Genomic DNA, 22,679 nt, shown 5'->3' on the forward strand with positions numbered 1-22,679 from the left:
CACAGGCTATTTTGGTAGGACAGTTGAGGAACAGTGGAATACTTTCAAAGAGATTTTTCACGGTGCTCAACAAAAGTATATTCCAGTCAAAAGTAAGAACAGTAAGTGTGGGGAGAGCCAGCCTTGGATAACAAAGGAAATAAAAAATAGTGTCAAATTAATAGCTCATGTGTACAAAGTCACAAAGAGTAGTGGGAGACTGGAAGATTGGGAAAACTTTAAAAAGCAACAAAGAACAACTAAACAAGAAATAACAAAACGGAAGATAATGAAAGTAAATTAGCACAAAATATAAAAACAGATAGCAAATTTTTTATAAATATATAAAGCGGAAGAGGGTGGCTAGAGTCAACATAGGTCCCTTGGAAGGGGAAATTGATATTGGGTGATAAGGAAATGGCTAAGACATTGAACAACTATTTTGTGTCGGTCTTCGAGGTGGAGGACATGTCTAATATGCCAAAGAAGGATGTTATGGATGAAATGGGAGATGAGGACCTCGATAAAATCACTATCACTAAAGAGATAGCGATGAGCAAACTAGAGGGCCTGAAGGTAGATAAGTCCCCTGGTCCTGATGGGATGCACCCCAGGGTGCTGAAGGAATTGGCGGAGGTTATAATAGACTCGTTGGTAATCACTTACCAAAATTCTCTAGACTCTGGGCAGGTCCTGGCGGATTGGAAGATAGCAAATGTCACGCCACTTTTAAAAAAGGATGTAGGCAAATAACGGGCAACTATAGGCCAGTTAGCTTAACATCTGTAGTCAGGAAAATAGACAATAGACAATAGGTGCAGAAGTAGACCATTCGGCCCTATGAGCCTGCACCGCCATTTTGAGATCATGGCTGATCAATTCCTATCAATACCCGGTTCCTGCCTTTTCCCCATTTCCCTTGATTCCCCTATCCATAAGATACCTATCTAGCTCCTTCTTGAAAGCATCCAGAGAATTGGCCTCCACTACCTTCCAAGGCAGTGCATTCCAGACCCCCACAACTCTCTGGGACAAGAAGTTTTTCCTTAACTCTGTCCTAAATGACCTACCCCTTATTCTCAAACCATGCCCTCTGGTACTGGACTCTCCCAGCATCTGGAACATATTTCCTGCCTCTATCTTGTCCAATCCCTTAATAATCTTATATGTTTCAATCAGATCCCCTCTCAATCTCCTTAATTCCAGCGTGTACAAGCCCAGTCTCTCTAACCTCTCTGCGTAAAACAGTCCAGACATCCCAGGAATTAACCTCGTGAATCTACGCTGCACTTCCTCTACAGCCAGGATGTCCTTCCTTAACCCTGGAGACCAAAACTGTACACAATACTCCAGGTGTGGTCTCACCAGGGCTCTGTACAAATGCAAGAGGATTTCCTTGCTCTTGTACTCAATTCCCTTTGTAATAAAGGCCAACACTCCATTAGCCTTCTTCACTGCCTGCTGCATTTGCTCATTCACCTTCAATGACTGATGAACAAGGACTCCGAGATCTCTTTGTATTTCTCCCTTACCCAACTCTACACCGTTCAGATAATAATCTGCCTTCCTGTTCTTACTCCCAAAGTGGATAACCTCACACTTATTCACATTAATCGCCATCTGCCAAGTATCTGCCCACTCACCCAGCCTATCCAAGTCACCCTGAATTCTCCTAACATCCTCATCACATGTCACACTGCCACCCAGCTTAGTATCATCAGCAAATTTGCTGATGTTATTTTCTATGCCTTCATCCAAATCGTTAATGTAAATGGTAAACAGCTGTGGTCCCAATACCGAGCCCTGTGGCACCCCACTAGTCACCACCTGCCATTCCGAGAAACACCCATTCACCGCTACCCTTTGCTTTCTATCTGCCAACCAGTTTTCTATCCATGTTAATGCCTTCCCCCCGTTGCCCTGAACTTTGATTTTACCCACCAATCTTCTATGTGGGACCTTATCAAATGCCTTCTGAAAATCGAGGTACACTCCATCCACTGGATCTCCCTCGTCTAACTTCCTGGTTACATCCTCGAAAAACTCCATCAGATTAGTCAAGCATGATTTACCCTTGGTAAATTCATGCTGGCTCGGCCCAATCCTATCACTGCTATCTAGATATGCCACTATTTCATCCTTAATAATGGACTCTAGCATCTTTCCCACCACCGATGTCAGGCTGACAGGTCGATAGTTCTCTGTTTTCTCCCTCCCTCCTTTCTTAAAAAGTGGGATAACATTAGCCATTCTCCAATCCTCAGGAACTGATCCTGAATCTAAGGAACATTGGAAAATGATTACCAATGCATCCGCAATTTCCAGGGCCACCTCCTTTAGTACCCTAGGGTGCAGACCATCTGGACCTGGGGATTTGTCAGCCTTCAGTCCCATCAGTCTTCTCATCACTGTTTCCTTCCGAATGTCAATCTGTTTCATTTCCTCTGTTACCCTATGTCCTTGGCCCATCCATACATCTGGGAGATTGCTTGTCTTCCCTAGTGAAAACAGATCTAAAGTACTCATTAAATTCTTCTGCCATTTCTCTGTTTCCCATAACAATTTCACCCAATTCATTCTTCAAGGGCCCAACATTGTTCTTAACTATCTTCTTTCTCTTGAAATGCTTGAAGCTGTCATTAAGGAAGAAGTAGTGAAACATTTAGAAAGGAGTGGTTCCATTAGACAGACGCAGCACAGATTCAGAAAGGGCAGGTCCTGTTTGACAAACTTACTGGAGTTCTTTGAGGACATAATGAGTGCAGTGGGTAGAGGGGAACAGGTGGATTTCGTGTACTCGGATTTCCAGAAGGCGTTCGATAAGGTGCCGCACAAGAGAATTACAAATATGATACGGGTGCATGGCGTCGGAGGAAGTGTATTTGCATGGATAGTGGATTGGTTAAATAATAGAAGGCAGAGAGTTGATATGAATGGGTGTTGGCAGTCAGTGGTGAGTGGGGTGCCGCAGGGGTCGGTGCTGGGGTCGCAGCTGTTCAACATTTACATTAATGATTTGGAAGAAGGGGCTGAGTGTAGCGTAGCAAAATTTGCTGATGACACTAAACTGAGTGGAAAAGCAAATTGTACAGTGGATGTGGAGTCTACAGAGGGATATAGATAGGTTAAGTGAGTGGGCCAAGGTCTGGCAGATGGAGTACAACGCTGGTAAATGCGAGATCATCCACTTTGGGAGGAATAATAGAAGAGCAGATTATCATCTAAATGGTGAAAGATTGCAACATGCTGTTGTGCAGAGGGACTTGGGAGTGCTTGTGCATGAATCGCAAAAAGTTGGCTTGCAGGTACAACAGGTTATTAAGAAGGCAAACGGAATGTTGGCCTTCATTGCTAGAGGGATTGAATTCAAGAGCAGGGAAGTCATGCTACAACTATACAGGGTACTGGTGAGGCCGCACCTGGAATACTGTGTGCAGTTCTGGTCTCTGTACTTGAGGAAGGATACACTGGCTTTGGAGACAGTGCAGAGGTGGTTTACCAGGTTAATTCCAGGGATGAAGGGGTTAACCTATGAGGACAGATTGGGTCGCCTGGGACTACACTCTCTGGAGTTCAGAAGAATGAGAGAGGATCTTCTTATAGAAACGTTCAAAATTTTGAAAGGGATAAGATAGAAGTAGGAAAGTTGTTTCCATTGGTAGGTGAGACTAGAACTAGGGGACATTGCCTCAAGATTCAAGGGAGAAGATTTAGGACAGAGATGAGGAGAAACTGTTTTTCCCAGAGAGTGGTGAATCTGTGGAATTCTCTGCCCAGGGAAGCAGTTGAGGCTTCTTCACTAAATATATTTAAGAAACAGTTAGATAGATTTTCACATAGTAAGGGAATTAAGGGTTATGGGGAAAAGGCAGGTAGATGGAGCTGAGTTTATGGACAGATCAGCCACGATCTGATTGAATGGCGGGGCAGGCTCGATGGGCCAGATAGCCTACTCCTGCTCCTATTTCTTAGGTTCTTATATCCAGAGGTCAAGGCCCAAAGGCTGTAGCCCTGAATCTGCTAACTCCACGTCCACTAGGAAGCTGAAGGCCCAGTCTCTGTGAATCCACAAGTCTGCTGGAAGCTGAACACGGCCTGTCCTCCAGCCGGAGGCTAAACACGGCCTGTCCTCGGGCCGGAGGCTAAACAGGGCCTGCCCTCGGGCCGGAGGCTGAACAGGGCCTGCCCTCGGGCCGGAGGCTGAACAGGGCCTGCCCTCGGGCCGGAGGCTGAACAGGGCCTGCCCTCCGGCCGGAGGCTGAACAGGGCCTGCCCTCGGGCCGGAGGCTGAACAGGGCCTGCCCTCGGGCCGGAGGCTGAACAGGGCCTGCCCTCCGGCCGGAGGCTGAACAGGGCCTGCCCTCGGGCCAGAGGCTGAACAGAGCCTGTCCTCGGGCCGGAGGCTGAACAGAGCCTGTCCTCGGGCCGGAGGCTGAACAGGGCCTGCCCTCGGGCCGGAGGCTGAACAGGGCCTGCCCTCCGGCCGGAGGCTGAACAGGGCCTGCCCTCGGGCCGGAGGCTGAACAGGGCCTGCCCTCGGGCCGGAGGCTGAACAGGGCCTGCCCTCGGGCCGGAGGCTGAACAGGGCTTGCCCTCCGGCCGGAGGCTGAACAGGGCCTGCCCTCGGGCCGGAGGCTGAACAGAGCCTGTCCTCGGGCCGGAGGCTGAACAGAGCCTGTCCTCGGGCCGGAGGCTGAACAGGGCCTGCCCTCGGGCCGGAGGCTGAACAGAGCCTGTCCTCGGGCCGGAGGCTGAACAGGGCCTGTCCTCCGACCGGAGGCTGAACAGGGCCTGTCCTCCGACCAGAGGCTGAACAGGGCCTGTCCTCGGGCCAGAAGCTGAACAGGGCCTGTCCTCCGGCCGGAGGCTGAACAGGGCCTGTCCTCAGGCTGGAGGCTGAGCACATCCTGTCCTAGGGCTGGAAGACTGTGGACTTATGTGGGTGGGTGGGAGGAACGGGACTTGTTTTTCTGTTGTTTTGTTACTTGTTTTGTTCTGTGTTGTTCTGCTGAACGTTTTGGACATACTTTTTTGGAATGGAATGTGTGACGACACTTGCCCCAGCTCTCCCACAAATTGTGTGGGTTGATGACACAAACAACACATTTCACTGTTTCCACGTACATGCCACAAATAAATTAATCTGATTCTGAGCTGAACCTTTGGAATTCCTGACACAAGAGGAGTCTCTGGTTTATTCCCTGGAATTCCCGACACAAGAAGAGTCTCTGGTTTATTCCCTTGAATTCCAGGCACAAGAAGACTCACTGGTTTATTCCCTGGAATTCCAGACACAAGAAGAGTCACTGGTTTATTCCCTGGAATTCCAGACACAAGAGGAGTCACTGGTTTATTCCCTGGAATTCCCGACACAAGAGGAGTCACTGGTTTATTCCCTGGAATTCCAGACACAAGAAGAGTCACTGGTGTATTCCCTGGAATTCCAGACGCAAGAGGAGTCACTGGTTTATTCCCTGGAATTCCCGACACAAGAAGACTCACTGGTTTATTCCCTGGAATTCCAGACACAAGAGGAGTCACTGGTTTATTCCCTGGAATTTCAGACGCAAGAGGAGTCACTGGTTTATTCCCTGGAATTCCCGACACAAGAAGAGTCACTGGTTTATTCCCTGGAATTCCAGACACAAGAGGAGTCACTGGGTTTATTCAAGACAGAGATGAAAAGATTCTTACATACAAAGAGAATGAAAAGATATGAAGTTGTTAGAAAGTGGTGCTGTGATAGAAGTTACTTAAAACATAGAACACAGTGTAGGGTCTTTGGCCCACGAAGTTGTGCCGACCTTTTAGCCTACCCCAAAATCAATCTAACCCTTCCCTCCCACATAGCCCTCCACTTCTCTTTCATCCGTGTGCCCAGCTAAGAGTCTTCTAAATGTTCTCAATGTATCTGCCTCTACCACCGTCCCTGGCGACACGTTGCATGCACCCACCACTCTACGTAAAACTCTGACATCCCCCCTATACTTTCCTCCAAACACTTTTACATGAAACCCTCTCATATTAGCCATTTCCACCCTGGAAAAAGTCTCTGACTATCCACTCGATCTACGCCCCTTATCATCTTGTACTCCTCTATTAAGTCACCTCTCATCCTCCCTCGCTCCAAAGAGAATATCCCCAGCTCGCTCAACCTTTCCTCATGAGACAAACTCTCTAATCCAGGCAGCATCCTGGCAAATCCCCTCTGCACTCTCTCTAAAGTTTTCTCATCCTTCCTATAATGTAGTGGCGAGAACTGAACACAGTAAGTTCTTATAGAATAGTGGAGAGGTTAAAAAGGGTGAATGGCTTACACCTGTTGTTGTTCCTTGGTACGAGGGAAAGCAAGAATGGAACGTCTTATTCTAGTTACAGGGAAAGTGCCTGCAGACAATAAGGTTCAAATTCATTACAAGGTAGGTTGTGAGGCCAAGTCTATTTTATTGAACTAGGGGTCCATTCATAGTGTTACATCAGCAGGATCGAAGCTGATCTTGAGAACCTCAGGTGGTGACGAGAGGGCGTACAGGAGTGAGATATGCCAACTAGTGGAGTGGTGCTGCAGCAACAACCTGGCACTCAACATCAGTAAGATGAAAGAGCGGATTGTGGACTTCAGAAAGGGTAAGACGAAGGAACACACACCAATCATCATAGAGGGATCAGAACTGGAGAGAGTGAGCAGCTTCAAGTTCCTGGGTGTCAAGATCTCTGAGGATCTAACCTGGTCTCAACATATCGATGTAGTTATAAAGAAGGCAAGACGTCAGCTATACTTTATTAGGAGTTTGAAGAGATTTGGCATGTCAACAAATACACTCAAAAACTTCTATAGTTGTACCGTGGAGAGTATTCTGACAGGCTGCATCACTGTCTGGTATGGAGGGGCTACTGCACAGGAGTGAAAGAAGCTGCAGAGGGTTGTAAATTTAGTCAGCAACTTGAGTACTAGCCTACAAAGTCCCCAGGATATCTTCAAGGAGTGGTGTCTCAGAAAGGCAGCGTCCATTATTAAGGACCTCCAGCACCCAGGGCATGCCCTTTTCTCACTGTTACCATCAGGTCAGAGGTACAGAAGCCTGAAGGCACACACTCAGCGATTCAGGAACAGCTTCTTCCCCTCTGCCATCCGATTCCTAAATGGACATTGAACCCTTGGACACTACCTCACTTTTTAAAATATATATTATTTGTTTTTGCACTATTTTAATCCATTCAATATACGTCTACTGCAATTTATTTATTTATTATTATTCATTTTATCTTCTTCTAGATTATGTATTGCATGGAACTGCTGCTGCTGAGTTAACAAATTTCACGACACATGCCGGTGATAATAAACCTGATTGTGATTGTGATTGAGCCTGATGGTACGTGCCTCAGGATTTCGATGGGAGAGGGAGAAGTGTGAATGCCCAGGGTGGGTGAGGTCTTTGATTAAGCTGGCTGCTTTACTGAGGCAGCAAGGTGGCAACAGGGTCAACGGAGAGGAGGCTGGTTTCTGCAATGTGCTGAGCTGAACCCACAATTCTCTGCATCTTATTGCCGTACCCAGCTGTGACAGGTTGCTTCCTGTGATGCACCAATAAAAATTGGTAAGAGTCGACTGGGACTTGCCGGATCCCTCTAGCCTCCTGAGGAAGTGCAGGTGTTGGGAAGCTTTTGTGGACGTCACATCAATGTGGTTGGACCAGGTGATGTCACTGTGATGCCTTTGGTGATGTCACTCGAAGGAACTTGAAGTTCTCAACCTCGACACCACCGATGTAGACAGACGTGTGTGTTAGATGTCACCACCTAACGTCCTTCCATTCTGGAGACGTCCACCTTGCATTCTTCACTCTGGAATTTAGGCCATCAGCAACAGCTCACCTGAGTCCTCTATGCTGGGCTGGTCTTTCAAGTTGTCTCCGGGTGTAGCCCGTCCAAGAAGATCCTTCCTCTCCCACGATGAGGTCTTTGGAGTTTCTGTTGGTGTGTCTGTAGCTCTGAGGTTTTTTTTATGGGATGGGGTTGTTAGCCCCATGCCCAACTCTCCTCCTTTTGCAAACTGAGCTTGGGACCATCCATGGCAGAGTTACTAGCTGCTCAAGCGAGGGTTAATTCTTCCTTGAGGCACCTCCTGGATCTTGGAAAGGTCTTTCAGTCGAACAGAGGCTGTTTTCTTTGTAATCATTCCTCATTCCTTTAAATCTGGCTTGTGACCCAATCTCATGTTTAACTTCAGATGTTATCTCTATCCACTTTATTTGACCACTATATGAACAGCCCGTTGCCAGGGGCAACAGATAGATCACATGCTGCTGGGTCATTTCTGGAGAGTGTTCTGACTGGCTGCATCACGTCCTGTGTAGAGGCTCCAATGCACAGGAACCACAGGAAATTGTAGACCCGGCCAATTCCAACATGGGCACAACCCTCCCCACCATGGCGGACATCTTCCTGATGCTGGCATCCATCATTGCAGATGCTCACCATTCAGGACATGCCCTCTCCTCGTTACTACCATCAAGGAGGAGCCTAAAGACCCAACGATTCAGGAGCAGCTTCTTTCCCTCCGCCATCAGATTTCTGAACGGTCCATGAACTTGTGAACGATCCTCGTTATTTGTTTTTTTTTACTGTTTATTTATTTTTGCAGCTACTGTAGTTTTTATTTTTGCAAAGCTCAGCTGCAGCAAAACAAGTTTCATGACATTGTCAGTGAGAACGGCGGAGCAGACTCAATGGACTGAATCACCCAATTCTGCTCCAATGTCTTATGGCTTTGCTTCTGATTCTGAAAGCTGGAAACGGCTCCGGCTGGCTGGGATTTTGTGGATGAGCCATGAGCCTGCAGATCACACTCCCCTCCAACATCAGACAGCTGGTAGGAACGTGCCCCAGGTACCTACAACGTGCCAATGCCACTCCTGCCTGAGTTCACAACCGAGGTCAGTGTGAGCCCAAGTCCCACTCCAGACTGTCAGTGGAGCAGGACAGGACGAGGAAAGAGCAAGAGACTGGCATGGAACGCAGGGATTTAGACCACGGGCTGGCAGGTGGGATTAATGTAAATTGACACTGCGGATGCCACAGATATCGTTGGGTGAAGCTGTGAATGGTCCAGGAACACTATTTCCCTAGTTTGCTCTCATCTTGGCCCAATTAAATGGCTGCCCCAATTTGCCAAAGTTTCATGGAAGCAGATGAAAAGGTATATAAAAAAAAAAGATGAACTGTTGTTTAACCGAATAACAAATTATGTACAACACACACAAAATGCTGGAGGAACTCAAGTCAGGCAGCATCTATGGAAATGAATAACCAGTCGATGTCTTGGGCTGAGACCCTTCATCAATCCAGAAGCTTGGATTGGTACATGGATGCTGGGGATGTGGAGAGTTACGGTCCCAGTGCATGTTGAAGGGAGTAGCCAGTTTAAATGATTTGGCACGGACTGGATGGGCTGAAGGTCCTGTTTCTGTGCTGTACTTCTCTCTGACTCTATGACTCCCAATACTACCACAGTACCTCAAAACTGTGTATGAGTTCCTAATAGTTGTCAACGGAGGAATTCATCCAGTGTGGGCTGACATTTTCTTTTTATTGACTGGAAATGAACAAAATCAGCACAGACACCTAGTACAGATAATACAACGCTTTCGACAACTGCATCCTCCAAATCATTTTCATCATAACATTCAAGATGACTGTCCATGCCTTCAAATTCTTCATAGCTCCTAACTTGTTGAAATGGTGAAATTGTTTCATTTTCACTCCCAGCAGTTCTGTCCTCTCCAACTCAGCAGGCCAGGCAGCATCCATGGAAATGAGTAAAGAGTTGATGTTTCCGGCCAGGGCCGTTCATCAGGATATAGAGCCCGGCCTGAACGTTGACTGTTTATTCGTATCCACAGATGCTGCCTGACCAGCTGAGTTCCTCCACCAGTTTGTTCTGGATTTCCAGCATCTGCAGATTTTTTTTGTGTCTGGCACCTCCAAGCCGGAAAGCTTCAAGTTCCTCAGCATACACGTCACCGAGGATCTCGCACGGTCTGTACATACTGGCTGTGTGGTGAAAAAAGCACAAAGATGTTTCTTTCACCTCAGACGGTTGAGGAAGTTTGGTATGGGCCCCCAAATCCCAAGGACTTTCTACAGGGACACAATTGAGAGCATCCTGACTGGCTGCACCACTGTCTGGTATGGGAACTGTACCTCCCTAAATCACAGCACTCTGTAGAGAGTGGTGCAGCCAGCCCAGTGCATCTGTAGTTGTGAACTTCCCACTATTCAGGACCTTTACAAAGACAAGTGTGTAAAAAGGGCCCAAAGGATCATTGGGGACCTGAGTCACCCCAACCACAAACTGTTCCAACTGCTACCATCTGGGAAACGGTACCGCAGCATAAAAGCCAGGACCACCAGGATCCAGGACATCTTCTTCCACCAGGCCATCAGACTGATTAATTCACGCTGATACAACTGTATTCCCATGCTATATTGACTGTCCTGTTGTACATACTATTTATTACAAATTACTATAAATTGCACATGCACATTTACACACAGATGTAACAAAGATTTTTTACTCCTCATGTATGTGAAGGATGTAAGAAATAAAGTCAATTCAATTCAATTGAAACCGCAGTGAGCAAAACAGTTCTGAATTATCTTACTGCTGACTTCTTGCCAATAATCAGCGACAAAAATCACTGCTTTTTGAACATAATCACATGCAACTGATGCTATTTAAAAGCGGTTCACTCTAAGCATGGTGAGATGTCTAACAGTCTCACAAGCACACGTGACTGCTGCTATTTAGAAACCATTCGGCAATTGTCTCCTATCCCAATTAAGCAAAGTAGTGTCCCAAATAAACAAGGGGAATCCCAGCTATTTTCTCAACTAGTTTTTGTTCTTTAAGAGTTGCCCAAATAAAGTGGCTGCCCCGTTTTTAACCGATGGCCCTGGAATCCACTGTATTTGTTATGATAACACAGCTCTGTTTCTGCTGCTGCAAAATAACAAATTTCATGGTGTACGTCAGTGATGATGAATCTGATTCTGATTCTAAATGGATTCTGCAACAATAGAACTCACCATGGGAACAACGTGGAGACTCGGGGTGGGAATTTCAGCACCAGCATGCAACAGCATTATGGGAAGTCACCTGACCCAAAGGCTCTTTACAGGAGCTGATCTATATTTATTTACCACATAGGGAGGAGGCTGTTCAGCTTATCGAGCCTACTGGCATACACAGCAACCCATTCCTTCCCTTAATCCTCCACACTGTCCCATACCACTCACCAGCATAGAAACAGCAACTTCCAGAAAAGAAATTAACATCTTTGTGATGTTGCTGGAAACCGGAGCAGTCAAAGATGAGTTTACCATCACAAGCACAAGAACATGCAGGCAGAGTTGCAATTAAAAAGGCAATGCCTAACATCATATAAGCAACATTCACAAGAAAACTATAAATTAGACATAAATCGTACACACAAGGTTCTGCAAATGCTGGAAATCTTGGGTAACACATACAACGTGCTGGAGAAACTCAGCAGGTCAGACAGCATCTATTGAGGGGAATGAACAGTTGAAGTTCATTTTGGAATCTCATGTGGATAGGGTGGTGAAGAAAGCTTTTGGTATGCTGGCCTTTATAAATCAGAGCATTGAGTATAGGAGTTGGGATGTAATGTTAAAATTGTACAAGGCATTGGTAAGGCCAAATTTGGAGTATTGTGTATAGTTCTGGTCACCGAATTATAGGAAAGATGTCAACAAAATAGAGAGAGTACAGAGAAGATTTACTAGAATGTTTCCTGGGTTTCAGCACCTAAGTTACAGGGAAAGGTTGAACAAGTTAGGTTTTTATTCTTTGGAGCGTAGAAGGTTGAGGGGGGACTTGATAGAGGTATTTAAAATTATGAGGGGGATAGATAGAGTTGACATGGATAGGCTTTTTCCATTGAGAGTAGGGGAGATTCAAACAAGAGGACATGAGTTGAGAGTTGGGGGCAAAAGTTTAGGGGTAACAGGAGGAGGAATTTCTTTACTCAGAGAGTGGTGGTTGTGTGGAACATAGTAGAAGTGTAGAGGCAGGTTCAATCTTGTCATTTAAAGTAAAATTGGATAGGTATATGGACAGGAAAGGAATGGAGGGTTATGGGCTAAGTGCAGGTAGGTGGGACTAGGTGAGAGTAAGCGTTCGGCACGGACTAGAAGGGCCGAGATGGCCTGTTTCCGTGCTGTAATTGTTATTTGGTTATAAGTTGCAGGCCGAGACCCTTTATGCTCCTCCGCAGATGCTGCCTGACTTGTGGAGTTCCTTCTGCACTTTGTATAAACTATACACAATCTTTGCAAGAAAGCACAATTAGGACAAGAGGAACAAAGGTACAGGGAGAATGTTCAAACTCCACACGGACAGCCCAAAGTCAGGATTGAACCCAAGTCTGTGGAGCTGAAAGGCAAGCTGAATCATCTCCGGCTCAGCATCAGTAAGACCAAGGAGATGGTGATGGAAGACTAAGCCTGCACTGCTCCCTGTTACTATTGAGGGTGAGGACGTGGATGTGGTGAGGACCTGCAAATACCTAGGGGGTGCACCTGGAGGACAGACTTGAAAGGAACACCAAAGCAGAGGCTGTGTACAAGAGGGGCCAGAGTCACCTCTAATTCCTCAAGAGACTGAGGTCGTTTGGAGTGTGCAGGCCTCTCCTTCACATGTTGTACCAGTCTGTTGTTGCCAGTATGATCTTCTATGCAGTGGTGAGCTGGGGCAATGGCATCAACAGAGGCGACAGGCTCAATAAACTGTTAGAAAGGCTGGCTCTGTTACAGGAGTCAAACTGGACACACTGGAGGCTGTGGCAGAACAAAGTACCCAACAGAAAATCCTGGCAATTCTGAACAATGCTTCTCACCCACTGCATGCCACCTTGGCTGAACAGAGAAGCACTTTCAGTAATGGACTAAGACGACTGTGCTGCTCCAAACAGCACTGTATGAGGTCATTCTTACCCTCGGCCATTAGGCTCTACGAGCCAACTTATAGCCAGGGAAGCGATGATCCCCTCCTGTTAGACTGTTTGAGGTCACTTATTTTTTATTCTTTTTTACTTCACTTCTAATATTTATACCTGTGTACTTGTAATGCTACTGTGACATTGTAATTTCCGTTGGGATCAGTAAAGTATCGATCTATCTACCCACTGTGCCAGCCTGTATCCACTGTTACCTGCCCTGAGTAGATCACTAACTGTTTTTGATAGTTATGAATAAATTTGCTCCTCAATAAATTTCAAGATAAGTTTTCAAAAGAGATTCAGTTATACACTCTGTGGCCACTTTATTAAGTAATCCTGTACACCTGCTCATTCATGCAAATATTTAATCTCACAGCGACTCAGTGCATAAAATCATGCAGACATGGTCAAGAGGTTCAGTTGTTGTTCAGACCAAACATCAGAATGGGGAAGAAATGTCTTTTATATGAATGATTGCTGGTGCCAGATGGGGTGGTTTGAGTATCTCAGAAACTGCTGATCTCCTGGGATGTTTATGCACGACAGACTCTAGATTTACAGAGAATGGTGTGAAAATCAAAAACAAAACATCCAGTGAGTGGCAGCTCTGTGGGTGAAAACACCTTGTTAATGAGAGAGGTCAGAGGAGAACGGCCAGACTGGTTCAAGCTGACAGGAAGGTGACAGTAACTCAAATAACCACACGTTACAACAGTGGTGTGCAGAGGTGCATCTCTGAACGCACAACACATCGAACCATGAAGTGGATGGGTTACAGCGGCAGAAGACCAGGAACATACAGGAGCTATATGACAAAGTGTCTACGGAGTGTAGATTGCAAAGGAACAAGGTGTAGAGTATTTCTACAAGGAAAGAGCAGATAATCCGATATTCCTCTCGTACATCCAAGCACTAGCAGTCCAGGGACAGTTCAGGATGGACAGACTTCCCTCACTTGCTGCACCCACAACTTGCAAACGGCAAAGAAATTTAACATGCATGTGGGGAGTGTGTGACAGGACAGAGGAGAGGGAGTTTCACTTTATGTCTAGTCCAAGGGTAGTCCTAGCTGAAGGGTGGTAGTGGGGACGAGCTCCCACTGCTAAACAAATGCTCTTCATGCGTGCGTCTCAAACAGCCTCTGACAACCAAGTCCAGCTCATGGCCTTCACGTGTGGCATAGTTCTTATGCCTGGCGGAGCTGTTCTCACTGACTGGAGAAGGGGCAAAGGCGGGCCACTGGCACCTTAAAACCAGTTGCTCCGGGCAGACGGGGCTCACTAACCACGGATGGCAGCTCATCTAGGAGAGGGAAAACTCCGATTTCAAACCTCCGCTGCCTTGCGACTATACCGGCTCACGGGAAAGTCTTTGGGGGTAAACCCTAAAGAAGAATCCAGAATCGGAGTCCCGAAGCCGGCTGACTGCTGTACCCAGCACCAGCACGGCAACTCCTGCGGTGCTGCTGGCACCAAACTGTATCGACTTCCGTCGTTCCTTTGGACCTGTCATCAGCATGGAGAGGGGGGTCCCACTGCATTGGCAACAGACGGATCTCCATCTCAACTCTGACCTGGCTTGCGCCCTGGAGAGGCCATTCCCAGTGACCACCAGAGACGCAGTACCCATGGTCGACCATGACCGATGGAAGTCACACACTAATCCTTTCAGTCCCTAGCCTGGAAATGTGTGTGATGGGACACTCCAAAGGGAGTTTTACACTGTGTCCGACCCCGGGAGTGTGTGATGGGACACTGCAGAGGGAGTTTTACACTGTGACCAACCCCGGGAGTGTGCGATGGGACACTCCAAAGGGAGTTTTACACTGTGACCAACCCCGGGAGTGTGTGATGGGACACTCCAGAGGGAGTTTTACACTGTGTCCAACCCCAGGATTGTGTGATGGGACACTCCAGAGGGAGTTTTACACTGTGTCCAACCCCGGGAGTGTGTGATGGGACACTGCAAAGGGAGTTTTACACTGTGACCAACCCCGGGAGTGTGTGATGGGACACTCCAAAGGGAGTTTTACACTGTGACCAACCCCGGGAGTGTGCGATGGGACACTCCAAAGGGAGTTTTACACTGTGACCAACCCCGGGAGTGTGTGATGGGACACTCCAGAGGGAGTTTTACACTGTGTCCAACCCCAGGATTGTGTGATGGGACACTCCAAAGGGAGTTTTACACTGTGACCAACCCCGGGAGTGTGCGATGGGACACTCCAAAGGGAGTTTTACACTGTGTCCGACCCCGGGAGTGTGTGATGGGACACTGCAGAGGGAGTTTTACACTGTGACCAACCCCGGGAGTGTGCGATGGGACACTCCAAAGGGAGTTTTACACTGTGACCAACCCCGGGAGTGTGTGATGGGACACTCCAGAGGGAGTTTTACACTGTGTCCAACCCCAGGATTGTGTGATGGGACACTCCAGAGGGAGTTTTACACTGTGTCCAACCCCGGGAGTGTGTGATGGGACACTCCAAAGGGAGTTTTACACTGTGACCAACCCCGGGAGTGTGCGATGGGACACTCCAAAGGGAGTTTTACACTGTGACCAACCCCGGGAGTGTGTGATGGGACACTCCAAAGGGAGTTTTACACTGTGACCGACCCCGGGAGTGTGTGATGGGACACTGCAAAGGGAGTTTTACACTGTGACCGACCCCGGGAGTGTGTGATGGGACACTCCAAAGGGAGTTTTACACTGTGTCCAACCCCGGGAGTGTGCGATGGGACAGCTCAGAGGGAGTTTTACACTGTGACCGACCCCGGGAGTGTGCGATGGGACAGCTCAGAGGGAGTTTTACACTGTGACCGACCCCGGGAGTGTGCGATGGGACACTGCAAAGGGAGTTTTACACTGTGACCGACCCCGGGAGTGTGTGATGGGACACTGCAGAGGGAGTTTTACACTGTGTCCAACCCCAGGAGTGTGTGATGGGACACTCCAAAGGGAGTTTTACACTGTGTCCAAGCCCGGGAGTGTGCGATGGGACACTGCAGAGGGAGTTTTACACTGTGTCCAACCCCAGGAGTGTGTGATGGGACACTGCAGAGGGAGTTTTACACTGTGTCCAATCCCGGGAGTGTGTGATGGGACACTCCAGAGGGAGTTTTACACTGTGACCGACCCCGGGAGTGTGTGATGGGACACTGCAGAGGGAGTTTTACACTGTGACCGACCCCGGGAGTGTGTGATGGGACACTGCAGAGGGAGTTTTACACTGTGACCGACCCCGGGAGTGTGTGATGGGACACTCCAAAGGGAGTTTTACACTGTGACTGACCCCGGGAGTGTGTGATGGGACACTGCAAAGGGAGTTTTACACTGTGACTGACCCCGGGAGTGTGTGATGGAACACTGCAGAGGGAGTTTTACACTGTGTCCGACCCCAGGAGTGTGTGATGGGACACTGCAGAGGGAGTTTTACACTGTGACCGACCCCGGGAGTGTGTGATGGGACACTGCAGAGGGAGTTTTACACTGTGTCCGACCCCGGGAGTGTGTGATGGAACACTGCAGAGGGAGTTTTACACTGTGTCCAACCCCGGGAGTGTGTGATGGAACACTGCAGAGGGAGTTTTACACTGTGTCCAACCCCGGGAGTGTGTCATGGGACACTCCAGAGGGAGTTTTACACTGTGTCCAAGCCCGGGAGTGTGTGATGGGATACTGCAGAGGGAGTTTTACACTGTGACCGACCCCGGGAGTGTGCGATGGGACACTCCAGAGGGAGTTTTACACTGTGACCGACCCCGGGAGTGTGTGATGGGACACTCCAAAGGGAGTTTTACACTGTGTCCAAGCCTGGGAGTGTGTGATGGGACACTCCAAAGGGAGTTTTACACTGTGTCCAACCCCGGGAGTGTGTGATGGGACACTCCAGAGGGAGTTTTACACTGTGTCCAAGCCTGGGAGTGTGTGATGGGACACTCCAAAGGGAGTTTTACACTGTGTCCAACCCCAGGAGTGTGTGATGGGACACTGCAGAGGGAGTTTTACACTGTGTCCAACCCCAGGAGTGTGTGATGGGTCGATGTGGAGGGAGATTTATTTTTTGGAACAGTTTTCAGTTCTATAAACTTTCACTCTTGAGGAGCAGAATATGACATTGAGATCCCTGGTGCAGTTCACAGTCCAGATCAAAGTTTAAAGTAAATTTATTATCAAGGCTTATAAATGTCACTGTATTCTACCTTGGGATTCAGGATTCAGGATTGTTTAATTGTCATTCTCCAGTACACGAGTGCAAAGGAGAATGAAATGATCTGAGGCAGCTTAAAAAAAAATACTATAAGCTGGAGATTCATTTTCTTGTGGGTATTCACAGGAAAACAGAGAAATACAATAAAATCAGTGGAAAAACTACACAAATAGACTGACAGACAACCATTGTGCAAAAGGAGACACTGTAGAAACGATGAATAATTCCCACATCCCAGCAGCACCACCCTGACATGGTGTGATCTCGGGCTGACTCACCGTCAGGTTCCAGTTGATCTGTGGCACTTTGGTATGCAGGTTGAGGCTAAACATCAGCAGCAGGACCCCGGTCACCACAAAGGTGGTGCAGCTGACAAACTCAAAGAGGTAGAGACCCCCACACGGCAGACACTCCTTCACGGTCTCGATGCAGATGAAGGCGATCAGGGCCAGCAGCTGAAAGAAAGACGCGCTCGTTAACATCAGGCTGCCGTGACTGACTGAAACTGAGGCACATGGAATATAAACGTCAGTGAACCTCCCAGACCGAGTGCCCAGAGAATCGGACTCACCTGCCAAGAAATTTATACCTCTTCAACACAAAGACAACAATGAACGATTATTTGTTAATTTATCTGTGGTAATATTACTTTGGGGTGGCAGGGTGGAAATACATCTCCACCTAAGACAGTGTGAGGCACTCCTTCCCTCTGCTAGCCAGCAGATCAATGTTAGGCAAGGTGCAGCACCCACTTAGCCCCTCCGATCAGGGTCACGTGAAGCCATGGGGGCAGGTGGTGGATGGTCGTGTGAGCAGCCGGTGCTTATTACAAGCCCCGGTTATGTGACCACCAACACCAGGAAGACAATCTCTGAAAAGTATTGATAATGGCTGGGGTCACCTGTCTTGAAAAGACACTGTCCAGAAGAAGGCAATGACAAACCACTTCAGTAGTAAAATTTGTCAAGAATTGTCAGTGTCATGGGACCATAATCGCCCACGTCATACCAGTCAGTGTCATGGGACCATAATCGCCCACGTCATACCAATCAGGGTCATGGGACCATAATCGCCACGTCATACCAATCAGGGTCATGGGACCATAATCGCCCACGTCATACCAATCAGGGTCATGGGACCATAATCGCCACGTCATACCAATCAGGGTCATGGGACCATAATCGCCCACGTCATACCAATCAGGGTCATGGGACCATAATCGCCATGTCATACCAATCAGGGTCATGGGACCATAATCGCCCACGTCATACCAATCAGGGTCATGGGACCATAATCGCCCACGTCATACCAGTCAGTGTCATGGGACCATAATCGCCCACGTCATACCAATCAGGGTCATGGGACCATAATCGCCATGTCATACCAATCAGGGTCATGGGACCATAATCGCCATGTCATACCAATCAGGGTCATGGGACCATAATCGCCCACGTCATACCAATCAGGGTCATGGGACCATAATCGCCCACATCATACCAATCAGGGTCATGGGACCATAATCGCCCACGTCATACCAGTCAGTGTCATGGGACCATAATCGCCCATGTCACACAGCATGGCCTATAAGAGACGAACATATAAATGTAACTTTATGTGTTGTATATGAGTTATATGCACTGTGTTGTGCCCCTGGGTCTGGAGGAACATTGTTTCGTTCAGTGATATACACGTGTACAGTTGTGAGTTATATGTACTGTGTTATGCACCTTGGTCCGGAGGAAAGTTGTTTCATTCAGTGGGATACATCTGTATGGTTGAAGTCACAATAAACTGAACTAAACTTGAACTAAAGATTAAAGATTAGCTTCATTTGTCACATGCACATTGAAACATTCAGTGAAATGCATTATTTTCATCAAATCAAATCAGCAAAGATCGTGCTGGGCGAGCGTCACCACGCTTCCAGCCAAAACATAACATATCCACAATTAACTAATCCTAACTCGTACGTCTTTGCAATGTGGGAAGAGACCCACGTGGTCACAGACAGAACTCACAAGAATGTCCAGACAGCGACAGGAATCGAACCCCTTTCACCGACACTAACCACACACAAACATTAATGTTGGAGTATCCTGGGCAGGAGCCACACACAGGCCAAGCTGAGGATTTGTTTAATTTTATTTATTCAGAGACTCCGCACGGAGCCGGCCCCTCTGGTCCAATGAACTGCACTGCCCAGCAACCCAGCTATTAATCCTAGCCTAATCACAGGCCAAAGCACCAATTAACCTACCAACCGGTACACCTTTGGACTGTGGGAGGAAACCCTTGCAGTCATGGGGAGAACGTATAAACTCCTTACAGGCAGCGGCGGGAATTGAACTCTGAATTCTGGATTGCCCTGAGCTGTAACTGTGTCACGCTAACCACTACGCTACCATGGCACCCTTGGTGAACCTGTCTTCTTCCACTGGCAGAACTTCATTGACTGCTTGTGCCTGTTGGAATACTTCCGAGACACAAGACGCGAACCCAGTGGATGTGGTTAATCAGACGGCATGAAACCCGGGTCCGTGTGTGCCCCACGGACAGCAGCTGCCTCTGGAGAGAGCAGATTAATAACTGTGTTAGACCCCTAGAGCCTCGGTGCTAATTAACCATTTTCCATCCCTGCTCTCAGTCTCACACACACACTGTAACTATGAAACTCAACATAGAGCCACCAGAGAGGAGATGGAGGAATGTGGAGGAAAAAATAACCAACTCCTGGAGGAGCTTCACGGCACAGCGGCACAGCAGTTAGTGTAACACGGTACGGTGCAGCGATCGGAGGCTCGCTCGCCTGCTGGGGAAGAGACTGCCGACAGCAGCCTGATAGAGTCCTCTGTCCGGGGCCAGGCTTTCGCATTGTCTCCAGCTCTAGCTCACCTTCTTGGTGTAACCTTTCTCTCCCAGGAACGAGGACTTTGGAGCTTCTCCTGGCGATTTTGAGGCATTGGGTTTTTAAGGGACGGCATTTCTAGTCCCATGCCCAAACATCCTCCCCTTTCACGGCCAGCAGAGCTCAGTGAGTGGAAGGTTGGGATTCAATTCCTACCACTGGCTGTAACGACTTTGCATGTTCTCCCTGTGACTGTGTGAGTTTCCTCCCACATGCCAAAGATTCCCCCGGTTAGCGTTACTAAGTTGAGGGCATGCCATGTTAGCAGCAGAAGCAATGCCACACTTGGGGGCTGCCCCTAGCTTATCCTTGGACCGTGTTAGTTGTTGACACAAACGACACATGGCACTGTATGTTTTGATGTACAGGTGGTCCCTGATTAATGAAGGACAAAGCACTACATGTCTTTTTAACCTTCCTATCAACTTGCCCGGTGTCTTTGAGGAATTTACGACATGCAGCCCAAGATCCCTCTCTCCCTCCACACCGTTGGGAATTCTGCCATTAGGTTCGACCTTCCAAAGTGAATCACTTCACAGTTTTCCAGCTTCCGCTCCATCTGCCACCTCTCAGCCCAGCTCTGCAGCCTGTCAGTGTCCCGTTGTAACCTATGGCAACCTTCTACACTACCCACAACTCCACCATATGGCATCTGCAAACTTTATGGCCTGCTTCGGCTCCACGCAAGTTTTAACACAAGAAATTGGGCAGAAAGCAACTTTGAGACGGTACTTGAGGGAAGGGTACAGGCAGACCGAATCTCCTTTTCTTCCTGTTTCTCACCCAACTCCAATACTGACAGCCACGAGTGATCCTCATGCTTTGTACCTTTGACACTTGGCCGGACATTGGTTATGGATTTACTCAACGATATCAAAGTCTGCATGTCCTAAGATTCCAGAAAAACACTGACATGAACCGATAGCCGATACCCCAGAGTAGAGAGGGGAGGTGGAGAGAAACTTGCCTCTGGGCAGGAAGTCGCTGACTAGGGAACAAAGGCTGTAGTTACAGAGTTATATGGGGAACAAATCGAGGCGATTTTACAGGACTGAAGTTAGGAAAGAGTCGAAGAATTGACAGCAGAGGGAATTAGGAATCCATAGAAGTACATAATATTAAAGTGATTGGAGGACAGTACAGGGCAATGCCAGAGGTACGGCCTTTACACAGAGAGTGGTGAGTGCATAGAAGGCCTGGCCAGGGTGGGGGTAGAGGCAGATACATTAGGGATATTTAAGAAACACTTAGAAAAGCACGTGTGGTAGAAATATGGAGAACCACGTGGGAGGGGAGGATTAGGTTGATCTTAGAGTAGATTCAAAGGTTGGCACAACATTGTGGGCCGAAGGGCCTGTACTGTTCTATGTTTAACTCAGCAGATCAGGCAACACCTACAGAGAGGAATAAACAGTCGCTGCAATTATCATGAGAGGGTCTTGCCCCAAAATGTCAACTGCCTAATCATTTCCATAGATGCTGCCAGACCTGCTGATTTCCTTCAGCACTGTGTGTGTGTGTTACTCTGTGTGTTTTTCACTGCGTCTGTGCATATGTGTGCTTGTGCATCTAACAATAAATTCCTCACAGCCCCCTCTCTTTTTCCAATTCCCATGCTGGGTCTCATCTCACCCTTTCTCCTTAGCGGTCCATCACCTCCCTCCAGTTCCCCTCTCCTTCCTTTTCTCCCATCGCCCACTCTCCTCACCTATCAGATCCATCTTCAGCTCTTCCACTAATCGCCTCCCTGCTTCTCACTTCATCCCCCCCACCCACCCACCTTCCCCCTTACCTAGTCTCACCTATCACCTGCCAGCTCATACGCCTTCCCCTTCCCCCCACCATCTTATTCTTGCTGCTTCCCCCTTCCTGATGAAGGGCCTCAGCCTCCATAGATGCTGCCTGACCTGCTGAGTTCCTCCAGCATTTTGTGTGTGTGTTGCTCTGGATTTCCAGAGTGTGCAAAACTCTTGTGTTTATGACAACAAACTCAACTCTGACTTTGGCCTTTTTTCACTATCCTTCGTTTACAGAAAATAATTGAATTGACCTTATTACTTACATCCTTCACATACGAGGAGTAAAACTCTTTGCGTTACGTCTCCACCTAAATGTGCAATGTGCAATGATAGTAATTTATAACAGTATGTACAACAGGACAGTCAATATAACATAGAAATACAATTGTATCAGCATGAATTGATCAGTCTGACGGCCTGGTGGAAGAAGCTGTCCCGGAGCCTGCTGGTCCTGGCTTTTATGCTTCGGTACTGTTTCCCGGATGGTAGCAGCTGGAACAGTTTGTGATTGGGGTGACTCGGATCCCCAGTGATCCTACGGGCTCTTTTTACACACCTGTCTCTAAAATGTGGAGGATGAGAGCTGTCTTGATAGAGGTGTATAAAATAATAAGAGACGGCCAGATACTTTTCCACAGTGTGGAAATGGCCAATATGAGCTGAATAGTGGGAAGTTCACAACTGGGCTGTCTGCACCATTCTCTGCAGAGTCCTGCGATTGAGGGAGGCACAGTTCCCATACCAGGCAGTGATGCAGCCAGTCA

General features: G+C 47.9%; 1 protein-coding gene across 3 annotated transcripts in view; it reads right to left on the reverse strand.

Annotated features, from left to right (window-relative positions):
- Positions 1 to 22,679, reverse strand: part of cmtm4 (CKLF-like MARVEL transmembrane domain containing 4) — an 84,780-nt gene that overhangs the window by 20,612 nt on the left and 41,489 nt on the right. For 2 of the 3 annotated variants that reach the window (XM_073070435.1, XM_073070433.1), the window contains exon 2: positions 17,490 to 17,666. In XM_073070435.1, coding sequence (XP_072926536.1) covers positions 17,490 to 17,666 — 177 coding nt within the window. Of the gene's footprint in view, positions 1 to 9,547; positions 10,033 to 17,489; positions 17,667 to 22,679 lie in introns of those variants that run through there. The other variant, XM_073070434.1, reaches the window with a different exon arrangement.

The sequence above is a fragment of the Hemitrygon akajei genome, chromosome 17 (assembly GCF_048418815.1).
Source record: "Hemitrygon akajei chromosome 17, sHemAka1.3, whole genome shotgun sequence".
Taxonomy (NCBI): domain Eukaryota; kingdom Metazoa; phylum Chordata; class Chondrichthyes; order Myliobatiformes; family Dasyatidae; genus Hemitrygon; species Hemitrygon akajei.